The following is a 27,751-nucleotide window of genomic DNA, read 5'->3' as shown; positions in this document are numbered from 1 at the left end:
TCAGCAGAGCTTTAAGGTATTTCTTCTGCCCTACCAAGCCAACTCAAATGTATTCTCCTTTTAGTGTAAACATGAGCTGTTCAGAGACAGATGCTCTGCTTTCCTTGGCTCACCTGATTTAGCTGGAATATTATAGCACCAAATGAGACCAACGTTAGGCACAAATGCAGCATCTAAATGGATAACTGGAATATTTTGCATGATATTGGCCAGGGTGTTTTTATTGGATCAGGAATTTTTCCCAACTTTTGAAGAGCATTTCACCCACACCACCTCAGATGGCAGGGCAGCAAGATGGCTAACTGCATGGACACTGAAGCCAAAGAGTCTGGATTTGAGTTTTGGCTCTGCCTCGCTGTGTAGTCTTGGGGAAGTTAACTAACCTCTCTGAGCCTTCCCATGAAACGAGGATAACAACAGCATCTACTTCCAGGATTGTTGAGATGATTAAATGAGTTGATGACCATAAAGTGCTTCGTGTAGCACCTGGCACAGAATAAGTGTGCATTGATCATTACACATTGTTACAATTAACATGAGAAGTAGAAGTAACAGCCTGCATAACCATTCTTCATGTGACCCTTGCAGGAAGTATTACAACAGTGAAATGGAACTCTCCAGTTAGCCTTCAGCCCTGTGACAAAATTCCCTGGTCCTCCACAGATCTCCAGCCAGGCCTAGCATGGTACACTCTTGCTGTGAAGGATCCAGTTCACTTCTGCTTTTAGTAGAACATGTTTCACAGTATAATAGTTCAAAGATTGCCTTGGGTAGTTTCAACATTTTAACAATATTTGTTATTCCTATCCAGGAGCATGGAATCTTTTTCCTTTTTTTTGTGTCTTCTTCAATTTCTTTCATACAATGGAGTATTACTCACCAATCAAAAAGAATGAAATCTTGCCATTTGCAACTACATGGATGGAACTGGAGGGTATTATGCTAAGTGAAATTAGTCAGTCAGAGAAAGACAAAAATCATATGACTTTACTCATATGAGGACTTTAAGAGACAAAACAGATGCACATAAGGGAAGGGAAACAAAAATAAAAACAGGGAGGGGGACAAAACAGAAGAGACTCATAAATATGGAGAACAAACTAAGGGTTACTGGAGGGGTTGTGGGAGGGGGGATGGGCTAAATGGGTAAGGGGCACTGAAGAATCTACTCCTGAAATCACTGTTACACTATATGCTAATTTGGATGTAAATTTTAAAACATAAAAAAAAAATTTCTCTCTCTCACACAAACACACACAAAAATAGTTCAAAGAAACTTCACAAACCCCATCCCAAAATTGATATCTCATTCACAAATGACAATACATACGCTTTGATTTTTTTTTTAATTTTTTTTTAACGTTTATTTTTGGGGAGAGAGAGATAGAGCATGAGCGGGGGAGGAGAGAGAAAGAGGGAGACACAGAATCTGAAACAGGCTCCAGGTTCTGAGCTGTCAGCACAGAGCCCGACGTGGGGCTCAAACTCATAGACCGCGAGATCATGACCTGAGCTGAAGTCGGACCCTTAACCGACTGAGCCACCCAGGCGTCCCTTGATGTTTTTTTATGTATGTTCTCTAGTCACTGCTCATACGAAAAACTAAGTAACTAGAACATGCCAAAAGACCAACAGAATTAGAATTTACACCCTGCCCCAACAACAAAAAAATGCAATGTATAATAGAGGGAAAGGATTACTGAATTATAGTAAAATTTGTGAGGATCCGAATGGGGGCTTGAACTTTGTCTTTTTGCTATCTATTAACCAAAAACCAAAAGTTTACTAGGTAAACTAATCATGGAAACAAGCTTGGGGAACAAGTAGACCAATTATTAATTCTCTTAAGAGAACACAGAACTCTGAAAAGTAGCCAGAGGAGGCATGAAAACTCTGGATGCCTTATTATGAAACTGAGCTAGAGTTTTACATTGAGAAAATGGACAATCACTGCTTGATGACTTTTCTTGATAGAGTATCCATGTTACTGCTATGGTTGAAAGGTATACAATCACTTAAAAAATATAGCTTCTTATAATTCAGAATTATCATTAATTTGACAAGTCCTCTCCCCCTCATCAGTGTTTTCCACTTTAATGGCAACCCTCAATTTAGGCTCTTAGTTAATTCTTCCTGTCTGAACGAACCCTGATTCTTCAGTTCCACCAACTCCTTCCCCCAGTTCGTCCTCCATGGCACCTCCAGCCTTATCTCCCTGCTGCTGCACAGCTGTGATGTCACTGCTCCATCCACAAGTCCTGCCTTTACCTGCCCCAACACATACACACACTATTACACGTGCCCGCGCGCGCGCACACACACACACACACACACACACACACACACACACACACACACACACGATTCCAGGAGGAAATCTCAATTCTTAATGTGGCACTAAGAAGTTCCATGATGTAACTTTCCAACCTTACTGTCTACCACTTCCGTACAAGAACACTGGACTTCAGCCAGGCTGCACAACTGCCCACTGGGCTTTCCTGCTTCTACTCCTTTAATCATGACATCTCCTGGCCTTCAAATGTCTAACACATCCCCACTGACTGATATCTTTCCCATCCTTCACGCTAGTTCAAACACCACCTCCTCCACTGAGTCTTGGGCCACTCATTTTGGTAGAAGCATACCTTCTTTCTTCATGCAGCACATGCCCAACCACATGTAACTGGCATTCATTACATACTATCTTGTGCCTTAGAAAGGACATCTCCTTGTAGGAAGCACCTTGAGCACAAGCACTGTGGAATTCATAGGGGGATCTACTGTGGCTTCTCACACAGATCACATGCTTAAAAATGATTTATTGACTTCAACCAGTGACACCATACTGCGCTTCAGGCCAATACCTGAAGACCAACAACTCTGGGAACAGAGACTAATTCATATGACTGTCTAAAGAAGACATGTATGGATTTCCACCGGAAAAAAAAATGTAACTCATATGATAAGCAATTATTCTGGAATTAGCATATAATAAGGATTCATTAATTCATCATTTTACTGAAATGTATTTACCTTTTAATTGATGGAACACCAATAAGAAATTGAATATAGGCAAGAAAGAAATTTCTCAAAATGTTACCTAATTGATTGTTATATACAGTCAATAATCAAAGCTTTTAAGATGACACTTTATAGTACACAGGAAAATACCTGTCTTCTAATTATTATATGTAACGTCTTTAAGGGGTTGTCAGCTGTATGTCTCTTGCCCTAATTTTAAATATAACTTAAAAGGAGACTATGTAATTGTATGTAAGGTAAGGGATCACTAGTGCAAATAGAAAAAAAAAGTCTCCCGTTTTACTTAAGTACCATTGACACTGCCGTACTAAGAATGCCTTTATCAGGTATGGCATAAAAAGAACAAACCGGCTTATAGATTAAAAACACATCAATTATTTCATGACCCAATGTCAAACATAAAAACTGCCTGAATGGTTTAGAAGTCTATCACATCATACCACATTTGGCATACATCTAATGGCACAGAAATCATTTATCATTAAAAGGCCTTTTTATATAGGTCAAGGTTTCTGGGGCTTGGTGTTTTGTATCTTACAGTTTAAAGAATGCTCTAAATTCTAGGTTTTTTAACTTTTTAATCTTTGGGAAGGAAAACTAAAACTTCCTATAAACTCAGATTAATGCCTGCTAATGCATGGAAAAAAGGAAAACTAAAACCTTCCTCCTACTATAAAAACAAAATAGTGTGGCCTCTGTTTCTTTTCTGATAAGAGTCTTAAATACCAAACAGTTAACTGCATAATAACATTTACTGGCAGCCAGGCAGCCTGCTTAGCAGATATATAAAGCAGGTAAAAGGAGAAAAAGTTAATTTCTTGGCTGAATGATTCCATCGGTAGCTATAGGGCAAACCTGAAAGTCTTTTAGTAAAGTAGCAGTTGGTTCTTCTATCAATCTGTAGCACACATACTCTTCCAAGGAAAGCATTAAATATGAAAATCATATCCCGTTATCATCTGTTTCCAGCTTTCAGCCCAGTAAGCTTTTCTTAATGAATGCTGCAGCCTAAGGAACAAGCACGCTGTTGGCTTTTCTGAATAATGGAGTGATGCTACCATTTTTGCTTATTACAATATCGACTGGCTGAGGGGGTTTCACACATAGTCACAAGTGACTACTCTTGCCAGCATGCTCCAAGTTATTACAAGATGTTTTTAGACATTTCATCTAAAAGAGCTTTACTGCTTTTAGTGAAGAAAACATCTATGGTCTTGAACAGAATCATTTATATGGAGATAGGCTGCAGGATTAGAAGCCTGCATTACGGCAGATACATAGCAGAATTTATTTAAGTATTCCTTGCCAGTCTTTTTGTCTGTTGCTTAGATATGCAATCTTTTCTTTCCACTTTCTCTGTGAAAAGGTTAAAATGTACAAAATTATATATACAAAGAAAAGCAAAATTCCATATTTTGTTTACCTTTTATTTAAAACATTTCTGGAACGAAGAAAAAAAGCAGCGACAAAGCATTATTTAGAGAAACATAATTTCACCTGCTAACAACACTAAGGTTTTCTTTGGAATCTATCTCTTTTAAACCTGCTGTGACTGCCTTTTAGCAAATTTAATTGAATTAGACATTAAAGCAATACTCTATAAGTCTTTAAATAATACTTAAGGTTTAATAAAAAAGATCTCTGTAATAACATGATTTTATTTAAAACAATATAGTAAAAGAGAAACACTCCAGAAATCCTCTGTTAACAGAAAGTTTATTGTTTTAATTTATTACCTTTTCTCTGTCTTCATCTTTCAGTTCACCTTTTATTCCAGGTCTATCTTTTGAGAGTAGCTGTGTCTTCTTAATTTGAGCCTCATATTCGGTCTAAACAGAAACAAAGTTTTGATTTTGTGGTGGCTCTTATTATAACCAGCATCTGCCTATATTTTTTAGTCTTTAGAGTATAAAACAGTGAAGTAGAAAGTAAAAGTTGATGTTACTAAGAAATTCAACTTAGAATAGAAAATTTCACAAATAAAATGTCAAAAGCTGAGGTCTATAAAATGCTGTATGTTTTTACATAAGACCTGATGGCTTCTTACTGTCTTCCATCAATTTAGGGAATAAAACCTTAGCATATTAAGCTATCAGGAAAATCCAGTTACTTTATTATGAAAGCAGCACATTAGACAGTGTTTACCTTGAAAAGTTTTGTCCTAAAGGAAAAGAAATCAATCCTACGGACTTCTTATCTTTATAGACATCTACATTAGTATCATGGTCCTACTAATCACAGGAACAGAGTATATTATTTGCTAGCTCATCGACTTGAAACAAACTCCATTTTCTATGAATAAAAATATACAGGAAACATCAATGATCAGTACCATAGGAATGAAGTTTGCTCTGGCACTAATAACTACATGAAGATGCCTGCATCATTATCGCACTATAATTGATGAAAGTGATTCCATCATAAAATGACTTTTTCTTAAAAGCAAGGCATAAAAAGGGCTTTGATTCAGTATGTTAGTAATTAAAGCCTTAAGAAATTCACGGATGGTGGTTCATCACAGATAAGTATCAGAACATTTTCTAAATTAGGCCGTGATGCACTGCAATTAGAAAAACACCTATGAGATAATCAGAGAACTGTTTTCTTAGTTCTTAGTCTGAACATGAAATTGGCCTGAGCTTTGTTTTGACATATAAAAAAACAGACAATCATCATGAAAACTCACTTGTTTCCCTCAAAATATCTTAAAAGATATTACATGCTGCCCCATTTTTAATAAGAGTTTAGCAGGGAATTTTTTTTCTCTATCAGAATGCTATTAACATGATAGATGACAGTAATAATCTAAAGAAATACCTAATTAAATGAAAGTTTTATAAGGCCGGTAAAAAAGATAAACCAAGAAAAGATTTAAAAATAAGGCAATTAAGACAATACAATTTACATCTCTCTGTTCTACCTACTCCTTTGGACTCAGAGATAGTTACTTTTCAACTCCAAGAGCTTTCAAAAGGCATACTTTACAGATTCTAAGGGAAAGTACCTTTAAAAAGGGATGGGAGTGGATTATGAAATAAACAAAATAAATATTGAGGTTTATTAAATAATTGCTGGTTAAATAAAAACTCTGTTCCTGTGGCTGAAAATATTTTCTTATGTTCTTTGAGATCAGTTATAAACACGCAACAGGCATTATACCTACTTTTCTCATTATGGGATCATTTCAGAGCCATACCTTCTAAAGACAGAGCACTTTCTCATGGAAACATGACTTTTGTTTAACTCATTCTGCTGCAGCAAAAAACTTGTAACTGCATTAGGATTTTATAAAGAATAGTAACAGAAGTCTCAAGAGTCCAAATTACATTGCTCTCAATGCATCTGAAAAATTCACTGAATTGTAGGTACTTTCCTAAATTAGTGATACAAATAAAAACTGAACAATGTACTTGAAATCAAAAGTTGCTATGATAAATTGAAAATTGATGCAAACTATAATTCTGCATCCCCTAGGACCACAGATTTGCACCTACAAACATTTTGTTCTCTTTGCCTTTTATTCATACATATGATACTTGGTTACTATCCATCAAATTTACCTCCTAAACATTGGAGAGCAGGGATTTTCAACCCTACCTCCTATTCTATCTGCATATAAAGGGTTGTACTATGTTTAAAAGTTTTTTAAGTTTGGAAAACTGTATAGACAAATCTTTCCAAAAATTCCCTAGCTAAAAATGATAAAATAGCAGAGCATGTGCCCTATTTTTCCAACCATCAGTCTTTCCATGTTTTATGCCCCACTTCTTCTTTGATAAGGTCCCATTATATTTCCACAATACATCAGGATTTGTACTGCATCCTTTCTGTCTGGTGCTGATTCAGGTCTCTGTTCCCTTCTTGCCATGTGGCCCAGATTCCTCTTACATTTGCTGTTTCAGGGGCCAAAGTTCTCATGGCCCAGTAGCATCTGCCAGTCCACAGCACCTCTAAGGACAGTCCCCTCTTCCCACAAATCCCCCAGGGAAACCTATTTTAATGAACTCAAGAGCACTGAATCAACCTATCAGGTAACTAACTTGTTCCATCTGCTAATGTATTGCTTCCCAGCACTGAGCTTGATGCTGCCCACCTAAATTTAGGAGAACCTTTCTATTCACTTCCCCGCTGTGCACAAACAATTTCATCTCAGCTCAACTGATGAAATCTGTTGACGATCATCTGGGGTTATCTGAAGGAGGTGGAGGTCATGGGATATCTTTCAGGTCTCTGGGATATGTTTCCATGTTAATAGCACATCTCATTTTCCATTCTTTTCTTTTCTTCTGTATCCCCACTTACATTCCTTCAAATTCCCCTCGTCACATTACCATTTGCCTGAAAGTGCCACCACTACCTTTTTTTTTTTTTTTAAACAGGCTTCCTTCTTTCAGTGGTCTCCAGGATTATATAAAAATTCTTGGTTACAGAACTGAACAGACATTTAAGATCTGCTGGCCCAGCTTCCTCATGTTAGAGTTGAAAAAATGGGTACAGAGAGTTACATAAATTGTTTGAGTTGACCCTCAGGACTACAAGTCACAGTCTTGTCTCTTCTCCTATTTTTTCCAGGATATGGGTTTCCTTTTATTATTTCTTAAGCGTTTATTTATTTTTTAGAGAGAGTGGGGAAGGGTCAGAGAGAGAGGGAGACAGAGGATCCAAAGCAGGCTCCAGGCTCTGTGCTGACAGCAGAGAGCCCAGAGTGGGGCTTGAACTCACGAACTGTGAGATCATGACCTGAGCCAAAGTCAGACACTTAACTGACTGAGCCATCCAGGTGCCCCTATGGGTTTCATTTTTAGATGTTTTTTTTTAAAAAGGTATGCAGGAACACTTATTTATATTCAACTAATACATATTAACAAGTAAGACACTCTGGTTGATAAAAAATGGGAAAAGCTGCAGACTGTCCTCCAGGAGCCTGAAGGTCCTGCCCTGCCCAGAGTGGCTGTCACAATGCTCAGTAGGAATCGAATGAGGGCTCAAATATTTGTTCTCTTCAAATTTTATCCCTCGTAGGCACATATACTCTAATGACTGAATTTCCAACAAGAATCACATCTTTAAATAGTGACATTGTATCTTCAGAGTGCCTCTGCTATTAAACAGAAATGCTCCTGGGAAGGTATAACACAGGATAGAACCAATACCACATTAGCTCTCACATAGTTGTTCATGGTCCAGAAGAGAGCAAGTTGAAAAATACAGAATTAATTTTCAGTCAAGGGGGAAGTCCCAGTGCTTACTGAGTGCTTAAAGAATAGGGAGGTGTTCCTCAAAGCTTACTGAGTGCTTATTATGTGCCACATTGTGGCCCAGATACTGACAGCACTGAAATAGTAAGATGAGGAGCCCACAACAAGGTGGAAAAACAGACATGTAAACAATGACAACACTATGAAGGAAGTGCTTACTGAGATAATTACGGCCCATACCTAAGGCAGGATATAGAGAGAGAGGGCTTCTAGTTTATGAAGATAGGAAATGACGTGATGCTTTCAAGAAAATATAGCAGTCAGCATGTTTAAAACTTGGTGGATGCATGTGAGTGAGTGTATGAGTGTGTAAGAGAAAGAACGTGCACATGATTGGAAGATAAAAGATGGAGAGGGACAGTGGGAAGACATGGGAGTGGAGGGAATATTGCGTAAGAGATGGGGGGAAATGGAGGAGACAGGTGCGGGGAGAGCAGAGCGTGGGCAGAGAGTGAGCAGAGATAGGAGGCAGAGATGGGGAGAGAGGAAGGAGGTGAAGGGAGGCAGTAGGGAAGAAAAAATGTGCACATGTCTGTATATTTGTGTGAGACAGAAATGAGAAAGGACATGTGTGTGTTAAGGGTCATAAGGTTGAGCTGCAGGGTGGTATGCAGGCAGACGCCAGCATCTGGGCTTTATCCTGAAAGGCTGAGCAAGCACTCAAGGATTTCAGGCAGATGAGAGATATCATCAGATGGGGACTCTCCCTGAATGCCCTGACATACCAGCCTCATGCCTGGCACTTGAATGGGGAAGGCTGAAACAGATGCCATGCTCCACACATGTCCCTGGGACCCTTTTGGGTGCTCCTAAGTCTCAACATTCCTGTCTCTGTGCCTAAGGAGCCTGTGGTTAATTTCTCCTCCCCTCCACCCCCCCATCTCTTTGTCATCAGCCTTTAATCAGTGATGCTCAGGAGCCATGTCTGCATATTCCAAATGCTCGGAACCATTTGCCAGGGTTTCCCTGTAAGTTAAGTTCCAGATGCTGACTATGGTGGTTGGCTTGATAATACACCCTTTTCCATGGGGGTTGTTGGGGGAGGTGGGATGATGGCGTCCTGTGGTGGCGGCGGCGAGGCCTGTTGGGCGGTTGCCCGTTGGGCCTACAGCAGCACGGCAGCTTTGGGGCTGGCGCCCTTGTGGGGCCCTTAAGGTGTCAGTGTTGGGGTGGCGGCCTGCGGCCCCTGGTCCCCCACCTTGCTCGCCCCCACCCTGTCCAGGTACCTAGGGCGTCGCCCGCGCAGAGGTTTAAAGACCCTTTGAGGGGGTCGCCCATCCGCTTCGGGTCAGGGTGGTCAGGCCTGTGGGGAGTCGTGGAGGCTGGTTAAAAAAAAAAAAAAAAAAAAAAAAATATATATATATATATATATATATATATACACACACACACACACACACACACACTATTTATATATGTACACACATATATACATATATGTATATAAAACATACATTTGTGTATATATATAAAACATATATTTGTATATATATAAACATATATATGTATATATACACTAGTATATATATATACACACTATTATATATACAAATACATATATATATATTTGTATATGTATATACTAGTAAATATATACCCTTTTCCAGCTACCTGCCCTTCCCCACTTGCCTCCTGACATCCCATGCACTTCCCAGATGAACCACTTACATTTGAATCCTTGTCTCAGGGTCCACTTCAGGAGAACCCAACCTGAGATAAGCACAAAGGGCACCAAAACATCTGCTTTAAGGCCCAACTGGGGCTCTTCTACAAGCACCAATGCAGGGAGAGGGAGTAGAGGCAGGAAGGGGGAGAGGACACAATCTTCACAGTACTACTAATATTTATATTCTTGAACTGAGCTTAGTTGGCCTCTTTATCTATTTGACAAGTAGCAATATAGCCACAACACCGTGTTTTCAAAATGACATGACAAATCAACATCCTTAAAAGCCCTGAAAATTATCATAGGCCCCCAAAGTAGTATAATTCATAAAATCAGTTTAAAATTTAAAAATTCATAAAATATGTTTGCCTTTATCCCATTTAAAAAGATTTTAATATTATATAATAAATAGTCTTACAGTCTTACAAAAAGGGAGAAATTCACTTAATACAACTTGGGCCAAATCCCCACTTCTCACATACTGCCTCATTTCGTTTCACTTTCTGGAACTCTACCAATTATTAGTCCATTTGCATCAACTATATTCTATTCAAGGGGAAATACCCCTGGCATTGTGGGGTGTGTGGGCAATATGATTCCCCAGAACACCTTTCTCCTAAGACTTACATGTGGTCAGTCAGTGGAGGTAAAGATCTGCTACCTGAGTGGGGCAGAGTCCAGCCTTCCTAAGGCTACCACTGGATACCAAGATGAAATGAAGAAGAGGAAAGGAATGGGAAGACAGCACGGCAAACATTCCCTACTCTGAATCTCTGCTTACTGTACAGCTTGCTGAGGTAAGTGGTGTCACTGGCTGGCGTTTCAAAGATTGCTGCCTGCATTCAGCTTTGGACTCAGGGTGACTCCCAATGGTGCTCCCATCTTTTCCAACTGTAGCTACATGATCTGCTCTTCTGTGCCATCACAGATTGTTTTCTAAAGGCATTCCTTATCCATTTTAAAATGCTCTCAATATAAAAGTATGGATTCTCCCTTTCAAATTCCTCCCTCTCACATTTGGCTATATCATCAAATCAATAATTAAGTAAAAAAGCATCAATGTGAAAATAAAAGGAAAACTTCTATTATTTCCTTTTTTCTATTGGGAAGGCAAAATTCCCTGCTTTGTCCATCACTTTTACTTTCTCTGTAAAATCTCTGAACAGCAAAGAGATTTACAATGTTTATAATAATTACTTTTTGAATGTTAAGTATTCTACTTGAATACTAAGAAAGAAAAAAAAAAAACTAGTGCTGTAGCTAAAACGTGCTATTGTTTGAGCACATCTACTTCCAGATCTTGGTTTCTAAATACCCTTCCCCACTAAAAGGAACCACAGCTCCTTGGAAAAGAGGCTAATTCCATGTCTGAGGCAGCGGTGTACAAAGTAACCTGGAACATGTTGAGCCCCAAAGCAAAGAAGGCTCAGGATTAATGAGGTCAGGCCAAAAGGACACAGAAGCCAATTTGAAGAGACACTCCCAAGCAAAATTTGGAGAAATACAAACAACAAAAATAATAACTACAGTAATTGATAATATACTAAGTAAAAATTCGTAAGTCTATGGTGATACTTAAAAAAAGAGAAAGAGGAGAGAAAAGAAAGTTCTTCTTTATAGAACAATTTAAGCTAATAAAGAGGAAGATTAAATTAGAAAATCCCCATTCCACAACCTCCACCACACTGATTCAAGCATCACTAACAGATCCTAAAACCACTAAGTAAAAGGCTATTTAGAAACAAGATATTCCCAAAATGTCAAACTATCACTCCACAGATTATATGCTCAGTTGCAAATGGAAAAAAAGGTCCTTATAAGAGAGATCTAGAGCTTGCCATCTTAAGCAATGCATCAAACTCAACCTCACTCAGGTCAGACCACCTGACATCATGACTCATAAGCCTCCTGATGGGACACAGTAGGATGTATGTAACCTCAGCTGTGGTTACTTAAATTTAACTAATTAAAATTAACAAAATTAAAAGTTCAGTTCTTAGTGTCACAGCCGCATTTTAAGTGCTCAGTAGTCATGTGTGGCTAGTGGCTACTGAATTAGCACCACTATAGATCGGGAACATTTCTATCACTACAGAAAGTTCTATTGGGCAGTGCTGGTCTAATCCAAATTTCCAGTTAAATTATACCTCAAAGAAATAACCAAATTCTGAATGTGAGTCATTATACAGGCAACTAAATTGCCTTCTTCAAAAAGCCAGTGTCATGAAAAAAAAAAAAAAAAAAAAAAAGGAAGAGTGGTAGGACACTAAATTTGATTTAGAGACCAAAACACCAAAATAGCAAATGTAATGTGAACCCTAGTTGGCTCCTGGTCTGGAAAAATAAAGAAAATTTTGGGAGGAACTGGGGAAATTTAAATATCAGATAGATATTAAGTGGTATTATGAAATCATTATTAATTTTCTTGGGTGTGATAATAGTAGTGTGATTATGTAGGAGACTGTCTGTGTTCTTAGGAGATCCACACTTAAGTATTTAGGGGAGAACTGTTATGGTGTCCACAGCATACTTTCAACAGCTCAGGAAAAAATGTACACACACACACACACAAAGCAAATATACCAAAATATTTACAACTACTGTATCTGGGTATAGAATATGTGAGTTATCTTAGTCCATTCAGGCTGCTATAACAAAATATCCCTGACTGGGTGTCTTAAAAACATTTCTGATGTTCACAATTCTGGAGGCTGGAAAGTCCAAGATCAAGGTACCAGTGTGGTCGCCTTCTGGTGAGGGCCTCTTTCCTCATTCAGAGCCAGTACCTTCTCACTGCATCCTCACCTGGTAGAAGTGCTCCAGAGCCTGTTTTAGAAGGCACTAATCTCATCCATGAGAGCTCCACCCTCATGACACAAGCCCCTCTCAAAGGCCTCTGGTATGAACACCATCACATTTGGCTAGGATTTGGTTAGGGTTAGGATTTCAAGATACGAATTTCAGGACACAAACATTCAGACCACTGCATAGTATTTTCATTTTCCTGTGTATCTGAAATAAAGCCTCAGTGGGGGAAATTGCTAGAGGAAAAAAAAAAAAAAAAGTAATTAAAGGCAACTTCTTCTATAACCAGTATTTTGTTGGGTTAACATGAGCAACAACCCTTGGCCAGCACAACTGCTTAGAGAAAAAAGGCCTAGCCCTCCTCACTGGGCATAATCTGTGGAGGAGAAGGTTGCCCAGCACCTTAAAGGAACGAGATACCATAATCAGAGAGAGCTGCAGAAAGCAGTTGCTCTGGGTCGCACAGATGAGGAGTATGAAGGTGAATTCCATGGGGCCAGTTCTACCCTCAGTGTTTCCCAACACACTGCCTGATGGGAACAGAGGAGCCCAGGGAAAAAACCCATTAAAGAAGGAAACAGTCTCTGGAGAGAACCCTAATGCTGCTCAAATTCAGTCATGAAGCCACCAAATACCACGTGCCACGTAGTGACTAGTGCCCATGTCTGTTACAAGTTAATTATTTGTGCAGTATAACAAAGTACAGATATTCCATTAATTCCTCAACTAAAGTAGAATCTAAGAAAATTCAATTTCAAGTTCCCTGATCAAAATTTGGCCACATGGTAAATCACAGAGAAAATGAGCAATTCTCTTATGGATGAACAACTAATGACCACCACTGATCTGAAACTTAGTGCTTGTTACTTCCTTCCAATTTTAGCAAAAGAAAGAGAGATAAAGAGAAATATAGTGAAAAACAAGATGTTACCTTCAGTTCCTGAAGCTTCTCTGTATTTGTAGTAAAGTGTCCAACATGAGCTTGGACATGCTCAAATCGCTTTAAATATTCTCGGTTTCGAGTATGAGCCTTCTTTTCTGATTCACATATTTCCTTCAGGTATCTCTTTAGTTTCACATACTTCAGCTTAACTCTAGAAAAATAAAAGCAGATTTGTAAATTATGCAGTTAGACACTAACAAATCAAAGAAAGAGATTTTTCTCAAACAAAATTGTTAATGAGACAATGTTTTCTGAGATACTTTACCTAACTAAATACTGAAAGCTAAAGAGCAGAATGTACACACATTTTTAGAAGAAATTAATGCAACATCACTGAGTATCACATCCAGGCATAACTCTCCTGAGAAATGTATACAAGACTACATTATAACATTCACACAATAAAGATTTATATGGATTTCTTTCTCAATATTAAATGTGGTTTCAAGAGCGGTGGCTATGTGGCCATGGTCGGATGAATAGTCCATTAGCATTCTTTTTATGGCAGACAATTTCAGAACTATCTGCTCATATGGAAATAGAATCAAACTATAAACCACAATCCATAAACATTGAGAAATTCTAAAATTTAAAATACCCAAAAAGTTCTCCTTTAGATAATATTAAAATTTTATCAGGAACTGCAACAACCTACTATATTTTAAAATATTTTATGATAATATATAGGCTGTGACTCTACTCAAATTGTGAACAAAACCTTTAGAGACTCTCATCCAAAGTGTAAAACAAAAGGCACACATTCGGGTGTTTGGGTGGCTCAGTCAGTTGAGCGTCCAACTCTTGATTTTGACTCAGGTCATGATCCCGAGATCGATGAGACTGAGCCCCGTGTCGGGCTCCACCCTGGACGTGGAGCCTGCTAAAGATTCTCTCTCTGTCTCCCTCTGCCCCTCTCCCCTGCTCCAATGTACTTTCTCTCAAAAAATGAATGAGTGAATGAATGAATGAATAATGAATAAACAAATGAAAAGGCACACTGAATGGCTCAAGTTGTGCAGCCCACTCTTCCCACAGAACCAACCCTGCATGTTCTAGCTCTTTCTTCTTCACAAATTTTATACCATAAGAGTACGTGATATGAAGCATTTCTATTGTTAGTTCAATAAAATAATTCAACATTTTTATTAAGTATCTAATAATTCAAGTATATATTTTAATTCAAGTATAGTTAACACACTATGTAATATTAGTTTCAGGAGTATAATTCTACGTTTATTTATTTTTGGGACAGAGAGAGAGAGACAGAGCATAAACGGGGGAGGGGCAGAGAGAGAGGGAGACACAGAATCGGAAACAGGCTCCAGGCTCTGAGCCATCAGCCCAGAGCCCGACGCGGGGCTCGAACTCACGGACCGCGAGATCGTGACCTGGCTGAAGTCGGACGCTTAACCGACTGCGCCATCCAGGCGCCCCAGGAGTATAATTCTATACATTACTCAGTGCTCACAATTTTCATGTTCTTCTATCAAGGAAAACTAAGATGAAAAGCACAAAAAAGTTCACTGTCAAAAACAGATTCACAAACATGCTGCAGATATTAAAAATTAATCAGCAACTACTGGCACAAAAACAGACACTCATATCAACGGAACAGAATAGAGAACCCAGAAATGGACCCACAAACGTATGGCCAACTAATCTTTGACAAAGCAGGAAAGAATAGCCAATGGAATAAAGACAGTCTCTTCAGCAAGTGGTGCTGGGAAAACTGGACAATGACATGCAGAAAAATGAACCTGGGGGCGCCTGGGTGGCGCAGTCGGTTAAGCGTCCGACTTCAGCCAGGTCACGATCTCGCGGTCCGGGAGTTCGAGCCCCGCGTCAGGCTCTGGGCTGATGGCTCAGAGCCTGGAGCCTGTTTCCGATTCTGTGTCTCCCTCTCTCTCTGCCCCTCCCCCGTTCATGCTCTGTCTCTCTCTGTCCCAAAAATAAATAAACGTTGAAAAAAAAAATTAAAAAAAAAAAATGAACCTGGACCACTTTCTTACACCAGACACAAAAATAAACTCAAAATGGGTGAAAGACCTCAATGTAAGACAGGAAGCCATCAAAATGCTCAAGGAGAAAGCAGGCAAAAACTTCTTTCAACTTGGCCGCAGCAACTTCTTACACAACATGTCGCTGGAGGCAAGAGAAACTAAAGCAAAATGAAATATTGGGACCTCATCAAAACAAAAAGCTTCTGCACAGCGAAGGAAACAATCAGCAAAACTAAAAGGCAACCAATGGAATGGGAGAAGATACTTGCAAATGACATATCAGATAGAGGTTAGTATCCAAAATCTATAAAGAACTTCTCAAACTCAACAAATAGTCCAGTGAAGAAATGGGCAAAACACATGAATAGATACTTCTCCAAAGAAGACATCCAGATGGCCAACCGACACATGAAAAAATGCTCAATGTCACTCATCATCAGGGAAATACAAATCAAAACCACAATGAGATACCACCTTGCACCTGTCAGAATGGCTAACATTAATGCCATTAATGCTAACATTAATGCATTAATGGCTAACATTAATGTTGGCAAGGATGTGGAGAAAGGATCTTTTTTGCATTGCTAGTGAGAATGCAAACTGGTGCAGCCACTCTGGAAAACAGTATGGAGGTTCCTCAAAAAATTAAAAATAGAACTACCCTATGACCCAGCAATTGCACTAGTAGGCATTTATCTGAGGGATACAGGTATGGTGCTTTGAAGCACCCAATGTTTATAGCAGCACTATCGACAATAGCCTAAGTACGAAAAGAGCCCAATGTCCATTGATGGATGAATGGATAAAAAAGTGTATGTATGTGTGTGTGTGTGTGTGTGTATGTGTGTGTGTGTATATATATATATATATATATATATACATACACACACATACACACACACACATACACACACACAATGAAGTATTACTCGGCAATCAAAAAGAATGAAATCTTGTCATTTGCAACTACGTGGATGGAACTAGAGGGTATTATGCTAAGCAAAATTAGTCAGAGAAAGACAAATATTATATGACTTCACTCATATGAGGACTTTAAGATACAAAACAGATGAATATAAGGGAAAGGAAGCAAAAATAATATAAAAACAGGGAGGGAGACAAAACATAAGAGACTCTTAAATATGGAGAACAGAGGTTTACTGGAGGGGTTGTGGGAGGGGGGATGGGCTAAATGGGTAAGGGGCATTAAGGAAACTACACCTAAATCATTGTTGCACTATATGCTAACTAACTTAGATGTAAATTTAAAAAATAAATTTAAAAAAAAGAAATAAGGAAATGGAAAAAAATTCATCAGCAATAGACCTTAAACCTCTACACCTAAGCGAAAAATTTTCAAGAAATTCTTTATCATGCTAATAATTTTGTGCTTTTGACCTTGGTTGGCTGTCCCCATTTTTCCTTCTGAAACAAAAAAAACTTAAAACTGGTTTTATGGTTGCCCATGTCTTCCACTTTCGACGTTGAGTGACAATAATGGAGGTGGAACCTAACATACTGTCTTCCACATGCAGGCACCTGGTGAAGTTGCTGGTGGTGGCCAGTGTCCAGCTGGAGTACATACAATAGTAACCATGCCTTCTCCACCCAAAGTCTAGTTTCATTCCTGCCCACATGAACCTTCAAAGCTCACCACTTCAGTCATCCACCCACTCGTGCAGTCATTCATATGTGCAGTACTGTGAATAGGAAAGCCACTCACTAGTCAACAGGGAAAACAAAAAATTAGAGGAGTCCAATGCAGTGTGATAAATGCTACGAGGGAAAACTGCCAAGGACTCTTACAGAGTGGGCAATCTGACCCAGTTGAAGGGGTCAGGAAGGCCTTCCCAACAGAAATTAATTTTTAGTTTAGACATGAAGGGTGGGTGAGAATTAAACCCAAAACTGGGGAAAGCAAGGGTGAGAAGATGAGGGGAAACAGTCAGGGGAAATAGCATGTTGGAAAGCTTAAAGGCAATAATTAAGAAGAATAACAGTAATACTGATTTTAAAAATAGCAACAAATAATAAATTATTGACTCTTACACAGGGCCAGATACTGCTTTAAGGCTCTGTTAAGTCCTCATAGCTACCATTATCCCCATTTGACAGATAAAGGAATGGAGGTACAGAATGTTGAAGTAATTATCCTAATGGCACATGGCTAACTGCTGGTGGGGCTCAGACTGAACAGAAGTCCCTGGTAACAAAACCCACCTGCTTACATGATACTACGAAAGTCCTTGTCATGCTTCAGACACTGAAGATTCTGTGTAACATGTTAGTGGAGGCCGGTGAAAGAGGATGATGATGAAAATGAACCAGGGGAAGATAATGGAGGGTCTGGTAAGCTGTTGTTCCGGATACTTCTCAGGCCCTCCTTACATCCTCCTGGCCCAGCATTTCCTCTCCAGCCATGGTAGCACCTGGTATCTTGCTTTTCCAGGGCTGCTTCTCTGTGTTTGCAGCATGGATGTGAGAAGGAGTTAACACCTCCCTGGTGGCCCTGTCCAGTGTGGGATTATGGATAGGTAAACGGCCCCCCTTCCTTCTCTTGAGTGAACACTTGTGAGGAGCAGAGAGGCAATCTACATGGCTCCTCAGAAGATCTAAAAGGATGGAGCCCCAGGTGCCCATAGCAGTGACCAGCTCCTATTTCATTCTTCCCAGCCCTGCTTGCCAGTTTTATGTGACCACTTCCTAAAATAAACTACCATCTACATACAAACCCTTATCTCAGACTGCCTTCTCGGGGGGAAACCAGGTTGAAACAGCCATGTTAGACAGTTTGGATTTTATCCTGTTGGGCAGTCAAAGAAAGGATATTTTTTAGCCAATCATACCTTCTGTCTTCTAGGAAACAAGAGGGGAACAGACTCAGCAAACTGACAGCTTGCTAAAAGTCTCCAGTCTCTTCTCACCTCCCCCTTCCCATCACCATTATGCCAGGAAGCTGCCCCCAAACAGGCTGCAGGAAAAGTCTACACTCCATTGGCCACCCTCTTAGCTGCAGTCTAGAAAAATGGCAGCTGCCACAGATGCTCTCAGACTTGGGCCCACTTCTGAGGCCATGGCATCCATAACACTGCTATTCCTTACACTATTTTACTGGCTTCTTGTCTCTTCTAGAACTACTGGGGACATATCAATGTCCACCATGACTGGTATCCTTCGAAGTACACTCAATCCTAAAACCAAAGAATAATTTTGCATAGGAGGAAATAAATGGACCTGATGGGTGATTTGGTTTTAAATCTCTCTTCTGGATGAGGTGTTTTCATTTCTCACTCATCTTATGATGTGGCTAAATCACAAAATTAATGCTATCATAGCCAGAAATTTTTCATATGAATAATATTGGAGGTAATACCACACATTTGGGTTAAGGATGAAGTTCAATTTACATAAAATAGAATTAAAAATATTAAAAGTTGGCTCTTCAGATTAAGTAACCTGGAAAGGACAACATTTATATTATCCATTGCTCATAATAATTTTCACAGGCATTGTCAAATATCCATGAACAAATGAGACATCACGTAACCCTGCCTTCAACAGTTTGTTGAAAGGTCAGCTATAGTCATTATGCCTTAATCATTACACAGGCTCAATTTGTTTAAATTGTGATCAAAAAGATAAAGACTATGATGCATCTTATTCCTCAGAAATTTAAGCAAAATAGATTCTGAAATACCACGAATACCAAATAGCGAAAATAAAATCATCTTACACAAAATTTAGCCAAATTTATTCCTACATTTGATAGTGATTATATTAAATTTCAGTATTTACTTGAAATGATTACATATTAGACATAAGAGAATGGTAAAAGTATTGCAATTATGGTATCTGTAACATACATTAGGGTTACACTTTTTTGATTAACATATGCCAATTGGTTTAAAAACTATTCCCACTATCACATCTTACCTGCATACATCAGACTGATTATATTCATAAAGTTTCTTTTCCAGGTCCAGTCTCTTTTTTTCACTATAAAATAGAAAGAAAACACTTTATGAATAAATTACACTGATAAGTAATAAGCAGCTGGATTTAGAACATGATCTCTTTTGAAATTACACCTTTGTGAGAATGCATCTCTGGACTCTCTAAGAAGCAGAAAATGCCAGCTGATTGAAACTCAAGTCACAAAAACATTTGGTAGTCACCATGGGAGTCTAGAAAGCAAAATGATACCAATATGAAGCAAAAAGAACAAGATTTTCAAAGTAAATGGGGGAAATGCACTAAGAAAAGACTGGAAGGTAGATTCATTCATTCAATAAGAATTTCTTGAGTGCCATGATGAGCCAGGCACTGTTCTAGTCCTGAAGACTAACATGGGGAACAAGACAACCAAGGCCTCTGCTGTCAAGCAGGTGACATTCTAGTCCTCACCTGGACCATTGTTTTAATGTTTGTTTGTTTATTTATTTATTTATTTATTTAGAGAGAGAGAGAGAGAGAGAGAGAGAGAGAGAGAGAGAAGGGGAGGGGCAGAGAGAGAGAGAAGGAAAAAGAGAATCCCAAGCAGGCTTTGCACTGTCAGCATGGAGCCAAATGCAGGGCTTGAACCCACGAACCATGAAATCATGACCTAGGCCAAAACCGAGTTGGAGGCTTAACCACTGAGCCACCCAAGTGCCCTGAATTTGTTTTTGTATTTGTTTTTTTTTTTTTTTGAGAGAGAGAAGTGGGGAAGGACAGACAATAAGAAACATGAATACATAAAATATAATATGGCCAGATTTCTCTGGACAGTGGCATATGCATGATAGGGGCCCTGCCAGGTCAAGACACCACACTTCCACAAATCCACCTTGGACTGAAGATTGGTGGCTTGCTCTACTCCCAACCAGACTTGGGTAGAGCCAAGTCTCTGAAAAGTAGGCCCAACCCCATTCAAATTTAATAAAGATCAAGTCCCCTAACACAATTACTTCAAATTTGGAGGAATTTCTTTCTATATCTTTGTAACATCATGATCTGTCACTGACTGCCATTCCATGGAGCTACTCCACTAAAGATTTATTAGCTTGTGTTGTTCAGGTGACTGCTGGCAGTAAGCTAGAGGACAGACCTTACCCTGCACACCTATATGCCCAAGCCTGATAAGAGGGAAGGGAAACTGGGCAGCAGACGAGGTGGCAATAACCAAAGCCAAGGGGCTATGGGGTAAAGCTGCTGAACAGGACTAGCCATCCCAATCCCAGAAAGAGCCCTTGGGGGGTTTGACCATGGGGGGTTCTGTTCTACCACCAACATACCAGCTTCCACTGAAGCCAAATTGCTAATCTAAATTAATACTAACTAAAGGCCAAAAGAGAAATCACATAATGTCTGCAAGAAAAATGCCAAGAAAAAAAAAAAAACAAAAAGAAAAAGACTGTGAATCAAAGACATATCCAAACAGAAGGTGACCTCAGGTGGCCTGCTAAGGGAAAGGGGCTGAGCCCACATCCATTTTGGAACTCTTAATTATTAGTTTCCGTTTTCCTTCAGATATATTTTCCCTTCTAAAAAAAAATCTCAAAAGTTACTCTGTTAGTTGCATTATAAGTAAATTTCTTTGCTTAGCATAATCTAGAATGGAAACTACCATTTAACCAAATTCTGTTAATGGGAAAATGGGGTCCAAAATCCAAATACTAAATCTTGGCTTGGGCAACACAATCTATCTTTCTTTTTTTAATGTTTATTTATTTTTTGAGAGAGAGACAAAGCATGAGTGGGGGAGGAGCAGAGAGAGAGAGGGAGACACAGAATCCAAAGAAGACTCCAGGCTCTGAGCTGTCAGCACAGAGCCCAAGGTGGGGCTCAAACCCACGAACCATGAGATCATGACCTGAGCCGAAATTGGACGCTTAACCGACTGAGCCACCCAGGTACCCCACAATCTATTCCTTAATTGGGGTATGCCCATGCCTAAAAAGGAAAAAAAAGATTACAAGGAAAAAATTCATAGAGACACCATTTTTTAAGTAGTAGCTCCACACAGATCTTTACTTTCTCATCTTCTAAGAATGAACTTAGAAAAGAAATGAAGGAAATATGGTATAATTGCTTCCATGTTAGAAATTTTTATTAGTCGCTTTTTCCTCTTCTAAGATTTCATGTTCAACACTTAGCTCATATAGAATGAATGATTGGACAGCCAGCTAGCTGTCACTAAATTACAAAGACAGAAAGACCCTAAGTGTATCTATGACCTTGTGCCCCTGATGTCATGCTTCATTTCTATGCTATTCTTGTCAAGAAACGTGATCAGAGTCTGGTCATGAGGAACCATCAGATGGACCCAGCTTGAGGATCACCCTCTGGAATGAAAGTTGTACTCTATGAACTTTCAGGAACACTAGACAGGGAATGACTGAGGAATAGCTCCGGACTGGGGCTGGGGAGACTAAAGAGATATGGCAACATGGGAGATATGGCAACATGCACAGATGGGAGCCTGGACCATTAAAGGAAAAACACAGCCTTGGGACAGTTGGCAAAATGGACACATGGTGAAATTTTATTGGAGTCTGGGTACTGGTATCAATAAGTGTTGATTTTCTTACTGGGAGAGTTATAGGGTAATCACGTAAGGGAGCATCCCCTTTTTGGAAATAGACACTTAATTTTTAGGAGTATTGGGGCATCATTCCTGTAGTTCTCAAATGGTTCAGAAAAGACTAATAATTTTAAACAGGTTGATAGACAAAATAGAAAAAAATGGAATACAATGTTAAGGGTTGGGGAATCTGGGTGAGGGGAATACTAGACACTTGCAACTTTTTTTGTAAGCTTGAATTTAATTCAAAATAATTTTGAGGTGCCTGGGTGGCTCAGTCAGTTAAGCGTCCAACATCAGCTCAGGTCATGATCTCACAGTTCAGGGGTTCAAGACCCACATCAGCCTGCTTTGGATTCTGTGTCTCCCTCTTTCTCTCTGCCCCCCTCCCTCTCTCTCTCTCTCTCTCTCTCTCTCTCTCAAAAATAAATAAACATTAAAAAAATTAAAAATAAAAATAATTTTAAAAATTCACCTATGACCTCTAGTGAAAAAGAACCACAGCGTTTTTGGAAATCCATCACCTTCTGTGCATCAAGTTCTTTTTAATCACAAAGATAAAACTTCTTTGTTCCTGCTCTGTCTTTAGTACATACAGACATCTGCAGGTCACACTTCTCTATTATGACACTTCATATGGTGAAAAATCGCAAACACTTCCTGGCCTTCCGCTCCAGACAACCTAATGTTAATCTCATTAACTCTTAATCACAGGCCCTTTCCCCAACCTCCTCACCATTCTGCAGAGCTTCAGAATGCTGTCCTTCATTTCTAGTTTAAATTTAAGATGTAAAACAAAACATTTGCCTCAATAAAAAGCCACAGAGGGACGCCTGGGTGGCTCAGTCAGTTAAGCATCTGACTACGGCTCAGGTCATGATCTCATGGTTTGTGGGTTTGCACCCGTGTCGGGCTCTGTGCTGACAGCTCAGAGCCGGGAGCCTGCTTCGGATTCTGTGTCCCTTTCTCTCTGCCCCTCCCCCTCTTTTGCTCTTTCTCTTTCAAAAACAAATAAACATTAAAAAAAATTTTTTTTAAGCCAGAGAAAGGTTTACAGGGAGGATCTCTTGCAACCCTTACATACTAAATCTTTATTTCAGAATATCTGAAACACCAGCCCTGGGATGTGTATCCATAGCCTATGGTTTCCGTCACCTGCACCCCTCACCTAGACCATTGTTTTAATGTTTGTTTATTTTGAGAGACAGAGAGAGAGAGAGAGAGCGAGCGCAGGGGAGGGGCAGAGAGAGAGGGGAAAGAGAGAATCCCAAGCAGGCTCTGCACTGTCAGCACAGAGCCCAATGCAGGGCTTGAACCCATGAACCATGAGATCATGACCTAGGCCAAAACCAAGTTGGAGGCTTAACCACTGAGCAACCCAGGTGCTCTGTTTTTTGTTTTTGTTTTTGTTTTTTTGAGAGAGAGAGCTCACACAGGAGGGGAAGGGCAGAGGAAGAGAATCCTAAGCAGGCTGCAGGTTCAGCACAGAGCCCCAAGATGGAGCTTGATACCACAACTGTGAGATCATGACCTGAGCCAAAATCAAGAGTCAGATGCTCAATCAGCTGAGCCACCCAGGTGCCCCTGGACCATTCAAAGGTTAACACAGCTGGGTGGTCTTTACAGCAGAGCCACATGGTTCCCTTTTCTCCTTTTAAGCCACTTGTTATTCTGTTTTTGCCTCAACACCAACTTCAGCTTTACTCAACTAATATCTTAGAATCAATTTCTGGACTATTATGATATCTCACTCTGAATCAATACTGGCATTGAAAGAACTGGGGCTGGTTAATGGGCCTTTTAAAGGGATGTTTTTATATAATTATAAGAGTCAATTCCACTCACATGTTTCTACCGTGCTTGTGGCACTACACAAACGGTAACGAGTCACTCCAGCAGGCTCTTTAAGATTCCATGATTGATTTCACCACAGTGCAGAGAAAACACCATATACAAAGAGGAAAAAATTAAGACTACATAAGTACACCTACATGTGACCACAGCTGAGACAATCTGGGCTAGAAATATACCACTTACAAGAGAAAGGCCCAGTTATTAGACCAGCTAACACCACAATGTCCCAGCTCTAAGAAGGCCAGAAAAGGGCAAGTTTTGTTGTTTTTTTTTTAATCTCACACCTCCAGGAAATTTCTGGACTGATAAAGCAGCTGTGATGATCCAGGGATGTAGATTTTAAAAGGACTCTGAAGTTTTACAATCCTTGCAGTCACTGAAATTGGTTAAAAACCAAAACTAAAAGCAAGTGCACTCAAACAGTCAAATAGGATACAAACAATGATATTCATTACTTGTTGCTTTGCAAAACTACAGATTCCTTTTTTTTAATGTTTATTTATTTTTCAGAGAGAGAGACAGAGAGCGCACGGGGGAGGGGCAGAGAGAGAGGGAGACACAGAATCTGAAGCAGGCTCCAGGCTCTGAGCTGTCAGTACAGAGCCCAATGCAGGACTTGAACTCACAGATCACGAGATCATGACCTGAGCCATAGTCAGATGCTTACCTGACTGAGCTACCCAGGCACCCTGCAAAACTACAGATTTCAACTTTTTTAGTATGAAGCTAGTTACTAGAGAAAAAAAAAAAAAAAAACCTATGGTCTTACCTTACATATAATTCAATGCTCTTCATTTCTGGTGAAGAACTAAGGTTCAAAGAAGCTGAACAAACTACTCAAGGTCACACAACTGTTCCTAGAGTAGAAACCAACTTTCCACATGTCTACTGCAGTTTCTCTGTATCCAAAGTTATTTGCCTCTGTGCTTAAAGTTATTTGCCTCTGTGCTTACTATGCATTGGAGATAGTTATGGACTTTTAAAATGAAATATGAATACACACTGCAACAGATTTGTACTAACTAAAAAAATAAATTTAAAACCTCCAAATGCAGAACCGTGAATAGGCTATAAAATCTGACTTGAATTCCTTATATAATTTCAACAGCCTCACCTTGCTTAACAGTTAAAACATTAAGTGTTAAACATAAAGTGAGTACTAATCATTACAGTTATTATACCATAAGGACTATAAGCAGCCAGGTGTTCCTAGCATGGAAGTAAAAATGATAACTCACAATGAACTTAGTTCAACAAGAATGCCATTTGAACCAGTAACATTTTAAAATTAGAAGCTGGGCTAAGAGGGGTGCCCGGGTGACTCAGCTGGTTAAGCGTGCTGACAGCTCAGAGTCTGCTTCAGATTCTGTGTCCCCCACTCTGTCTCTTAAATATAAACATTTAAAAAAAAAAGAAGTTGGGCTAAGAGATAACGAAAGGCCTTAGATAACTAAGCTATTCTTCTAGCAAAACAGAGTCAAAAAGCACTTTGGGTGCACTAATGTGCAGACCAGTGTCTTCTCTTTTAACTATAAGGTGTGTGCAAACATTTAATACTGTCTTTGAAATATCATACTGTTCACTTTTCCTGGTTGACTAAAAATGGTCATGATTTAGTGACAATGGGTGGCTACAGTGTTGTATATAAAACATTCATAACAGCTGGACCCTGGATGGTTGACTTTGGGATTTCTACCATTCACTCAACAAACATTTGTCAAGCTCCTCCTCCACCTCAGCTACTCTATTATCAGCTAAAGATCCAGCTAGATATGGTTCCTGTCCTCTTGGAATTTTGCATCTCAGCAAGGAGCCACTTGTCTACAGTGCTACAAAAATATAGAGATCACATAATTTAGAGAATGGGTTGATCAATACTTGCCACATGGAAGGCACTGCAGGAAGTGATTTTTTTTTTAAGTTGGAGGTGAGGAGGTCCCCAGAGTGGGTGAGTGGCAATATGTCAGAAAGAAAAATAGGATATAGAAAAGGACTGAGGGATAAAATATGGTGAGGACAATTATGGAGGCCTGTTGTGGATGCTCTATAAATATTTGACAAGAATTAAATCTAGGATAAGATGAATATAATTCCTTTTCATAACCACTTACTCCTGCCTTTACATGTAATTATTGTTGTCATTTTAGAATTGTCACACACAAAGCTCTCCTCTTCACTGAAATGATTTTGTAACTTTTAACATTCATTAAACGCTTTGTTTATCAAGTGATCCAAATATCTATTTCCTTTCTTGTCAACTAATGAGATTTCCAACTCCAATTAATTTAGCAGCTAAATAATAGTTCCAACAACTTATCTTTTATGTTTGTATTTATAGTAAATTGCTTTATAATTTTCTCTCTGTGCTCTCAGATCTAGCTGTTTTCAGTGGCTTTCATCTTTCATGTCTTAATCAAAGTATGATGAACCCTCTGGAAGCTGGACTTCTGCTGTAAATTTCACCTCTGCTGGAAATCTGGCCAGCCCTCGTTCCTCCCCAAAATGTTTCCTGCATTTAAATGTTTCCTGCATATGTTTCACACACACACACACACACACACACACACACACTCCCCGCCTGCGTTCCTGGACTTGTCATCATTGATGCAGTGCAGCTGTCAGGGTGGGATGACAATTTGAAGAGAGACAGGGGAGGAGGCGTGTAGAAGGGGAGTAGAGAAATTCACAAGGCGTGATTGAGAGTGACAGGCAGGAGAACTCCACTCTCACTTCTAGGCACATGCAGTGATGCGGCCGCATCTTCCGGCAGAGACCTCCAATAAAGTGGGCAGTGGGCCACGGTATTTGGTAAACTTTGTCCTCCAGGCCCCACCAGGAACTTGGGGCGGGGAGGGGGGGGGGGCGTCGCGGGCGGACCCGGGCCCTGGGAAACACGGCGCGGGGAGTGGCAGGGAACAGGGGTTAGGGCACCAGCTAACCCTCGGCCGGGCCCACTCCCCGCCCCCGCCCCGGGTAGGCCGTACCTGTCCCGCAGCCCGTGCTGGAGGCGGCCCAGCCTCTCGTAGTAGTCGGGGCTCGCCAGAGGCGCTGAGGAGGAGAAGGCCGGGTGCATGCTACCGCCGCCACGCTCGCTCTGCAACGCCAGGGGACTGTCGGGTGGCTGGGTTGTCCCAGGCGACCGCCCCACCATGCACCGCGGGTAAACAGGGCCCAGGCCGCCGCACAGCGGGGCGGGGCGTAGGTCTGCAGGGGCGGGGCGCCGTGGATGGGCGGGACAGAGGGCCGCGGGGGGGCGGGACGGCGTGGAGGGGCGGGGGAGGTGGCGGGGGAGGAGGCGGAGCCTCTTGTAAGGCTGCGCGGGTCGTCTCCGAAGGGACTGGCGGATGCTCGCTCAGTGCTTGTGTCCAGGCAGGACGCGGCTTGGCCGAGGTGCCCTGGCCTCTCCGCCCGAAGTCTGCAGTCTCCCTTTCCTCTCACCCTTCAGAATTCTCCTGAGGCAGACCGTAGCCCACCCCGAGGCAAGGAGCCCCTGTAAGGGACAAGTGAGAAGTGGGCCTGACTACTAACCCCCCACCTTGAAAGAGGCTGGGAGGGTGGGGGCACCGCTGGGCGGGAGCACTTCACTTGATTTTTTTTTTTTTAATATTTATTAATTTTTGA

At 40.3% G+C, this 27,751-nt stretch overlaps 1 protein-coding gene across 1 annotated transcript in view; it reads right to left on the bottom strand.

Annotated features, from left to right (window-relative positions):
* Nucleotides 1-27,322, bottom strand: part of KIZ (kizuna centrosomal protein) — a 143,723-nt gene extending 116,401 nt beyond the window's left edge. The window contains exons 1-4 of the mRNA XM_047854270.1: nucleotides 27,115-27,322; nucleotides 19,648-19,710; nucleotides 13,703-13,865; nucleotides 4,779-4,871 (exon numbers count right to left, since the gene is read on the bottom strand). Of these exons, the coding sequence (XP_047710226.1) occupies nucleotides 4,779-4,871; nucleotides 13,703-13,865; nucleotides 19,648-19,710; nucleotides 27,115-27,281 (486 nt within the window). The 5' untranslated portion in view covers nucleotides 27,282-27,322. The remainder of the gene's footprint in view (nucleotides 1-4,778; nucleotides 4,872-13,702; nucleotides 13,866-19,647; nucleotides 19,711-27,114) is intronic.
* Between the last annotated feature and the right edge of the window lie 429 nt (nucleotides 27,323-27,751).

The sequence above is a fragment of the Prionailurus viverrinus genome, chromosome A3 (genome assembly GCF_022837055.1).
Source record: "Prionailurus viverrinus isolate Anna chromosome A3, UM_Priviv_1.0, whole genome shotgun sequence".
Lineage (NCBI taxonomy): Eukaryota > Metazoa > Chordata > Mammalia > Carnivora > Felidae > Prionailurus > Prionailurus viverrinus.
Note: the sequence above shows the minus strand (reverse complement) of the source record. Positions and strands in the feature narration are given on the sequence as shown.